The sequence below is a fragment of the Malania oleifera genome, chromosome 12 (assembly GCF_029873635.1).
Source record: "Malania oleifera isolate guangnan ecotype guangnan chromosome 12, ASM2987363v1, whole genome shotgun sequence".
In the NCBI taxonomy this organism is placed as follows: Eukaryota; Viridiplantae; Streptophyta; class Magnoliopsida; order Santalales; family Ximeniaceae; genus Malania; species Malania oleifera.
The window spans coordinates 36,050,825-36,060,406 of NC_080428.1; the positions used below are offsets into that span (position 1 = coordinate 36,050,825).

Here is a 9,582-nt window from a genome sequence, read left to right on the forward strand (position 1 = left end):
AGGACGCTACGGTCCTTTTGAGTTCAGTCGCCTGAACCTAGGTCAACATTTTGATCGATCAGCTGTTTGGTCGACTAAGGCAAAATACACTGCCAAGTTCAGTCACCCGAAGTCATATGATTTTGCATTTAAAGTCCAATTTCAAAACATAATATTCCCGAGATAATATATGTGATAATAGGGACTTCCCTAAGTGTTGTGCAAGGACCTAGGGTCTTTCTAAGGTCTTTTGAGGATATCGAAGAAAATTTGGCATCGGTCTACCTTCCTAAGGTCTTTCTATGGTCTGTGTATGATCATTTGCTGAGCTTACTTTCTACATGCATGACATGCAGAGATTATTACATACTTATTTAAACTAAAATTATTACAGACCTAATGATAAAAAATACAACAATAAATATGTTGGGTCTTCGCTTCTCTTCAGGTTGCCGCATGCCATCATATGAACTTGCTAATAAGAATCTGCACACAAACTTGACAACTATTAAATACCAGAGTATTTGTTATTATCAAAACTGGGAATGACCCATAGGGTCGACACACTCTCTCTCTATCCTCAAGCTCTCTCTCTCTCTCTCTCTCTCTCTCTCTCTCTCTCTTCAATTTCTCTTTGTTTGTAAGCCAAATCGAAAAACGAACATCATATCTGGGTCCTCTCTGCTCCTCAACATGTTAACCGGAGTGGATTCGTCATTTAGACATTGTAGGCACCACTCTACGGCTAAAGTAAGGGGAATAGATTATGTCAATTCACTTTTAAAATATTCTCAATTAAATTTGAGTACGTAAATTTAATTAGATTTATGTTAATTAAAATATACCCGATTTAAATTGAGTATGTGAAATTAATTATATCTATGTTCAGATTTTATTTTAAAAATATGTCTGAGTTAAATTAAACTGCAGGGATTTGATTATATTAGATTTTTGGGGAATAATTTGGAATTAAATTAAACTGCAGGGATTTGATTATATCAGATTATTAGGAATAATTTGGAATTAAATTAAACGGTAGGGATTAGAGTATATCAGGTTTTCTTAGAATATGATGGAATTAAATTAAATAGGTGAAATTAATCATACCCTTGTTTTCAGCAAAATATATTTTTCCCGAGCAATTATTATATTATGATTTATCAGTCAAATTGTGTGGCATGAGAATAATTATTATTGTATGATTAAAAATGATGACTTTTATATAGTAGCACTCCTATGAGTTCTTCCTCTAAATTAGATAAAGATGAGTAAGGGATTCTTGTTGATGTAAAATTATATCGTGACATGATTGGGAGTTATCTATTTCTTACAGCTAGTAGGCCTGCTATTATGTTTAGTGTGTGCATGTGTGCTAGGTTTCAGGCCGTTCCTAAGGAATCTCATCTATTAGCAGTTAAACGAATCCTTAGGTATCTAGTTGGAACCATAGAGTTAGGATTATGGTATCCTAAGCATATTGTAACGCCCCAAACCCTTAAACCCGGTCCGGTGCGTTATAGCAAATAAAATCCTAATAATCCATAAATTAATACGCAGCGAAAAACATTAATATAATCCTCAATCATATATTACCAGAGTTTTCCTATACCTGTCTATCAACCATAACAAATTAATCATCCACCCGTATTCAACATATATACATATCCCCAAAAACATCCATTATTCACAACCATTCCTTTTTTATCAACCTTTATACATAAGACATAAAACATAAAATATTTACATTCCCAAAAACATTGTTAAAATATTTATACCCTTTTTCTTATATCTCCCAAAAATGTTATGAAACCTCGAGCTCTTTAAGATCGATCTTGAAGGGGTCTTGAAAAAGATACATTTATATTCAAGTGAGACACATCTCAGTAAGGGGAGAAACAATATATTAAAACATCGTGTGACTAACATGAGTTTATATAACAACATAATATTTAACATTAGAAAATTGTTAACATAATTTCTTAAAATCAGTTTCTGAACCTAATCAATCACATGCAAAAGATTTAACCCACGAGATTACCTAAGGATAGGGGTGATTACCCACCTATACAAGTAGCACTCCTCTGCTTTGATACATTTGGCAACCCGAAGGTCACTACTGAAGCATATCAGGGCACTCACCTTACTTAGTAAGCCCTCTAGTGTTAGATTGATCTCGTACTCACACAATTCAACCAAAGGTTTATCAGCAAAAACCCCAAGGATAGGGAAATCTACCCTTCCATACAAGTAGGTTCCCTCTGCCCTAGTGCATTATGCAGCCTACTGCTACATCTGATACTACTAGCGCACTCGCCTTTCTCAGCAAGCCCTCAGGCGAAGAGTATGCCCTGCCCCAATTGTAACATATCCTATTAGCATAAATACTTCTAATATCATAATACATTTTTCTTTCTGTCATTATTTAACCATTCACATTTGTTCATGTTCATAAGTTTAGCATTTTATTTCATTTCAATTTAAGTGACTCTTTCCTATTTACATCGTTCACATTTCACATTTCATTCCATTGTCATTTCATTGTCTTTTCATTCCATTTTTATTTCATTCATTCATACTATAGCTGCTCTTTAGTCATCATCAGTTAGTTCGCATAAAAATGCGCTAAAATCTACTAACACAACTCCTTTTAGCTATCATCAGTTAGTCCACAAAGAAATGCACTAGAATCTGCTAACACAACTTTTAGCTGTCATACATTTACATGGTTGCATTAACATACACAAGTAGTAAGGTTCATATCATATTTCATTCTTAATGCTCTACTTACTTAGCCTGCATCTCTTACATTTAACATATATTTGTATAGAACTTACATTTACTTATGCCACATAATTTAGTAATAAAATTCATACATTGCTTGTAAAATAAGCCAACCAACATTTAACGTTTATATATTGAAAATACCTTTCATTTCTTACATAATTATCCTGAAAATATCTTTCACTTTCATCAGTTCATTTTCGCATATACGTATCTAATAAACAGTCCTAAGTTCGGACAACATAATTTAAATGGTTGGTATTTTAAACCCATACTGAAACATATATACGTATATATAACACAATTCATTTTCCATTAAATTCATAAAAATTCTGGTTTAATATATATTTTTCCCCTTACCTGACTTCCTGAACTACGCCGGCAGGATCTTAAAAAATACCTGTAGTGCTCACCCAAACCCTGAATAAAAAATCCTAGTTCTATTAAATTTATCCTAAATAAAATACTATTTTAATATTTCCTAGGGCCATAAATTCCAAATAAATAGTTATACTCTCAAATATAACCAATTTACCTAATTTTCCAAATCTCACTATCGCTTTGGAGTGGGTCCTAGAAAACCCAAATTGGAAATTTACTTATGCCAAAACGATGACAATCGCGACTAGGACCACATGGTGGTGCCCGATCGTCAATTTAACGGTAGATTTAAAGAGAATTTGATAAATTAGGGAAAAGTTACCTCACCCCAGGAATAGTGCCTATGCCACTCCCATGACAAATTGGCTCGAGTAGAAATGTTGGTGGCGGAGTTAGAAATTCAACGACACCTTCTATTTCTCGATCAGCCACAAATCCGTCGAGAAATTGAGAGAAAGAGAAAGAGAGATGGAGACGGAGGCGAGTAGCAGGAGAGAGTGGGAGAACTGAGAGATTTGAGAGGCGTGAAAAGCTCTGGAGAGGTAAGGTTACCAACTGAATTGGATTTCAAATTGAAATCCAATTCATTTAATTTTATCTTTACATTATATATATATATATATATATATATATTTATATATATTTATATACTTATTACTTTAACCATATATATACACCTTATACTTATATATATATATACCCATCATATAATTTACTTAAATAATTAATTTAATTAAATAATAATTAATTAATAATTAATCTAATTTCATTTTATTTTATTTTTTTCACACTATTCCTTTTATTTCTTTATTTATTATTATTTTTTAAAAAATTATTTTAATCATTTTTAATTTTTCGGGTTACTAAATTCTCCCCTCCTTAAGAAATATCGTCCTCGAAATTTTACTAACTAATCATTCATTTCCTTATCTTAAACTTTCATTAGCTTATTATATCCCAATATATCTATATCACCCTAAATTACTACATCATCCACGATCAATCACATTATCATAAATATTAAGATCATCATATAAACTGTTCAATCATTCATCATTATCTTAAATATAATCTCATACCTGCATCCCTGATGGCATCCTCCTAAGCCTGAAGTGTATACAATTGCGCTGAAGCACCTCTTCCCAGCGGTACCTATTGCTTTCCTTGATTCTGATTCTGTGCAGATACATAGGCAGCGGTTCCTAGCAATTTTTCCTTACACACCTCAGCTTATCGCACCTGAAACAATTAGGAGTGCCCAGCCAGCATTCGCCCCTATGCCTCTTATTAAACTTCAAGCATATAGAGTTCACTGTATCTTTTCCTTTCTTCGCTGACCCCTGACCGATTTCAGACTGAAAACTAGATGGTGCAGGCCTCTTCTTCTACTCTGAATACTCTTTTCTAGCACCGAAACCTTATCAACTAAATCTGATAAGTTCTGCACTTGAAACCCCACCACTAGCTCAAATATCATGCGTCTCAGGCCTTTTTCAAATTTCCTGGCCTTCCTTACCTCGTTTGGAATCAAGAATGGTGCGAAACGAGAAAGCTCCACAAATTTCACTACGTACTCAACAACGGTCATATTCCCCTGGGTCATATTAGTGAACTCTTCAATATTTTCTTCTCTAGTAGATGAAGGAAAATACCGGTCAAAGAATAGTTCCTTGAATCTCTCCTAGGCAAGAGCTATCTTTACTACCTTCTGATCCTCTAACAACTTCGTAGAAAGCCACCAGCGCTTGGCCTCTCCAGTCATCTTGAAAGTGGCATAATGGAACTTATGCGAGTCCGTGCAGTTGAGTATAGTCATGATCTCCTCTATTTCCTGTACCAAATTCTCTACAACCACTGGATCAGGTCCTCCGAAAAAGGCTGGAGGGTTCATCCTCATAAAATCCTTAATGCTGCAGCCCTGACCTACAGGTAGACAATTATGTTCTTTAGGTCCCTTCTTCATCTCTACCCTTAACCTGATGGACTATACCCCGATGCACCTTGGAGGTATCAATGTCCTCTTTACTAGAAGTATCTGAATCTTCTCTTCCTTCAGCCTCTACATCCTCATCTCTAGGATCCATCAAGAAAAATAGGATAGAAAAAAGATAAGAATTCCATTTCATAACTCCAAACAACATAATCATTAAATTAAATCCAATAAAAATCCAAAATTTCCATATAAGGACTAATCTCATGGCTAGGAAACATCACCGTCGATGGATTTATCGTGGTTTTCTGAAACCATCGACTGAATAAAAAAAATCATAGAAGTCCACCAAGGGATCTCTACCTCCAAGTTATAAGACAAAATCCTATACTTCCCTACACCATACCTACTTCTCAACACTAAACCTACGCATCTCCTATTTTTCATCCTAACTCGTTCCTATACTCTGGTATAAATCATTTCCTAAGTTCTCAAAATCCAAAAATCTATTGCTCTAATACTAAAATGTAACGCCCCGAACCCTTAAACCTGGTCCGGTGCATTATACCAAATAAAATCTCGATAATCCATAAATCAATACGCAACGGAAAACATAAATATAATCCTCATTCATATAATACCAGAGTTTTCTTATACCTGTCTACCAACCATAATAAATTAATTATCCACTCGTATTCAATATATATACATATCCCCAAAAACATCCAGTATTCATAACCATTCCTTTCTTATTAACCTTAAAACATAAGACATAAAACATAAAATATTTACATTCCCAAAAACATCGTTAAAATGTTTATACCATTTTTCTTATATCTCCCAAAAATGCTATAAAACCTCGCGCTCTCTAAGCTTGATCTCGAGGGGGTCCTAAAAAATATACATTTATATTCGGGTGAACACATCTCAGTAAGGGAAGAAACAATATATTAAAACGGCGTGTGGCTACCATGAGTTTATATAAAACATAATATTTAACATTTGAAAATCGTTAACATAATTTCTTAAAATCATTTTCTAAACCTAATCAATCACATGCAAAAGATGTGAACCACGAGATTACCCAAGGATAGGGGTGATTACCCGCTCATATAAGTAGCACCCCTCTGCTCTGATACATTTGGCAATCGAAAGGTCACTACTGAAGCATATTAGGGCACTCACCTTACTCAATAAGCCCTTTAGTGTTAGATTGATCTCGTACTAAAATAGTTCAAACAAAGATTGACTAGTGAAAGTCCCAAGGATAGGGAAATCTACCTGCCCATACAAGTGCGTTCCCTCTGCCCTAGTGCGTTATGCAGCCTATTGCTACATCTGATACTACTAGCGCACTAGCCTTTCTCAGCCAGCCCTTGGGCGAAGAGTATGCCCCACCCCAGTTGTAACATATTCTATTAGCATAAATACTTTTAATATCATAATACATTTTTCTTTCTGTCATTATTCAACCGTTCATATCTGTTCATATTCATAGCTTTAACATTTCATTCCATTTCACTTTAAGTGACTCTTTCCCATTTACATCGTTCACATTTCACATTTCATTCCATTTTTATTTCATTCATTTGTATTACAACATCTCTTTAGTCGTCATTAGTTAGTCTGCATAGAAATGCGCTAAAATCTGCTAACATAGCTTCTTTTAACTGTCATCAGTTAGTCCACATAGAAATGTGCTAGAATCTACTAACACAACTTTCAGCTGTCATACATTTACATGGTTGCATTAACATACACAAGCAGCATGGTTCATATCATATTTCATTCTTAATGCTTTACTTACTTAACCTGCATCTCATACATTTAACATATATTTGTAGAGAACTTTGATTTACTCATGCAGCACAATTTAGTAATAAAATTCATATATTGCCTGTAAAATAAGCCAACCAACATTTAACGTTTATATATTGAAAATACATTTCATTTTTTGCATAATTATCCTAAAAATATCTTTCACTATCATTAGTTCCTTTTCGCATATACGTATCTAATAAACAATCCTAAAATCGAAAAACATAATTTAAATGGTTGGCATTTTAAACCCATACTGAAACATATACTCGTATATATAATACAATTCATTTTCCATTAAATTCATAAAAAATCTGGTTTAATATACATATTTTCCTCCTTACTTGACTTCCTGAACTACGCTAGCAGGATCTCAAAAAATGTCTGTGGCGCTCACCCAAACCCTGAATCAAAACTCCTAATTCCATTAAATTTACCTTAAATAAAATATTATTTTAATATTTCCTAGGGTCATAAATTCGAAATAAATAGTTATAGCCTCAAATATAACCAATTTACCTAATTCCTCAAATCCCACTCTCGCTTTGGAGTGGGACCTAGAACGCCCAAATTAGAAATTTACTTATGCCAAAACGATGACAATCGTGATTAGGACCACGTGGTGGTGCCTGATCGTTGATTTAGCGGCAGATTTAAAAAAAAAAAGAGAAATTAGGAAAAAGTTATCTTATCCTACGAATGGTGCTTACGCCACTCCCACGACACATCCGCTCTAATAGAAATGTCGGTGGTAGAGTTAGGAATCCAACGACACCTTCTGTTTCCTGATCAACGGCAAATCCATCGAGAAATTGAGAGAGAGAGAGAGAGAGAGAGAGAGAGACAGAGACGAAGGCGAGCAGCATAAGAGAGTGGGAGAACTGAGAGATTTGAGAGGCGTGAAATGCTCTGGAGAGGTAAGGTTACCAATTGAATTGGATTTCAAATTGAAATCCAATTCATTTAATTCTATCTTTACATTATTATTACTTTAGTCATATATATATACCTTATCATTATATATATATATATACCCATCATATAATTTACTTAATTAATTTAATTAAATAATGTTTAATTAATTTAGTAATTCAATTAAATAATAATTAATCTAATTTTATTTTATTTTTATTTTTTTCATCATATTCCTTTTATTTGTTTATTTATTATTATTTAAAAAAAATTATTTTAATCATTTTTAATTTTCTAGGTTACTACATTCTCCTCTCCTTAAGAAAATTCGTCCTCGAAATTTTAGTAACTAATAATTTATTTCCTTATCTTATACTTTCATTAGCTTATTATATGCCAATATATCTATATCACCCTAAATTACCACAGCATCCACAATCAATCACATTATCATAAATATTAAGATTATCATATAAACTATTCAATCATTCATCATTAAATTAAATCATCATTATCTTAAATATAATCTCATATCTGCATCCCTAATGACATCCTCCTCAGCTTGAAGTGTATACAGTAGGGCCGGAGCACCTCTTCCCAGCGGTACCTACTGCTTTCCCCGATTCTGATTCTATCAGATACCATAGGCAGTCACTCCTGACAATTTTTACTGACATGCCCCGACTTACCACACCTGAAACAATTAGGAGTGCCCAGCCAGCATTCGCCCTTATGCCTCTTATTACACTTTAGGAATACAAAGTCCACTGTCTCTTTTCCTTTCTTCGCTGATCCCTGACTAATTTTAGACTAAAAACTAGACGATGTAGGCCTCTTCTTCTGCTCTGAAGGCTCTGTGCTGCTCTGAATACTCTTTTCTAGCACCGAAGCCTTATCAACTAAATTTGAGAAGTTCTGCACTTGAAACCCTACCACAAGCTCATATATCCTGCCTCTCAAGTCCTTTTCAAATTTCTTGGCTTTCCTTACCTCGTTTGGAATCAAGAATAGTGCGAAACGAGAAAGCTCCACAAATTTTGCTACATACTCTGCAATTGTCATATTCCCCTAGGTCAGATTAGTGAACTCCTCAATCTTTTCTTTTCTGATAGATGAAGGAAAATATTTGTCAAAGAACAACTCCTTGAATCTCTCCTAAGTAAGAGCTACCTTTACCACCTTTTGATCCTCTAGCAACTTTGCATAAAGCCACCAACGCTTCGCCTCTCCAATCATCTTGAAAGCGGCATAATGGACCTTCTGCTCAATTGTGCAGTCGAGTACAATCATGATCTCCTTTATTTCCTGCACCCAATTCTCTGCAGCCATTGGATTAGGTCCTCTAACAAAGGCTGGAGGGTTCATCCTTATAAACTCCTTAATGTTATAGCCTTGACCTGCAGGTGGACAGTTATGTTCTTTGGGTTCCTTCTTCATCTCTACCCTTAACCTGACAGACTATATCCCGCAACACCTTGGAGGTATCAATGTCCTCTTTACTGGAAGTATCTAAATCTTCTCTTCCTTCAGCCTCTACGTCCTCATGTCTAGGATCGATCCTAAAAAATAGGACAGAAAAATAATAAGACTTCCATATCATAACCCCAAACAACATAATCATTTAATTATATCCAATAAAAATCCAACATCTCTATATAAGTACCAATCTCACGACTAGAAAACATCGTCGTCGATGGATTTACTATGGTTTTCTGAAATTCATTGATTGAATCAGAAAATCACAGAAGTCTACCAAGGGATCTCTGCCTCCAAGTTATAAG

The 9,582-nt window shown here is 34.4% G+C and overlaps 1 protein-coding gene across 1 annotated transcript; it reads right to left on the reverse strand.

The window, feature by feature from the left end:
* Positions 1–8,611: 8,611 nt before the first annotated feature.
* On the reverse strand, positions 8,612–9,166 carry LOC131143872 (uncharacterized). The gene is made up of 2 exons (XM_058092233.1): positions 8,972–9,166; positions 8,612–8,869 (listed from the first exon to the last, which is right to left on the reverse strand). Exons 1-2 carry the CDS (start codon positions 9,164–9,166, stop codon positions 8,612–8,614), a joined length of 453 nt encoding a protein of 150 aa, XP_057948216.1.
* Between the last annotated feature and the right edge of the window lie 416 nt (positions 9,167–9,582).

What these genes read in the sequence shown, in the direction of transcription:
- LOC131143872 (XM_058092233.1), bottom strand. Translation starts at nt 9,166, where the DNA reads ATGAACCCTCCAGCCTTTGTTAGAGGACCTAATCCAATGGCTGCAGAG. An exon ending in AGGATCAAAAGGTGGTAAAG is followed by an intron (nt 8,870 to 8,971) that starts GTAGCTCTTACT and finishes AATCTGACCTAG; the next exon opens with GGGAATATGACAATTGCAGA.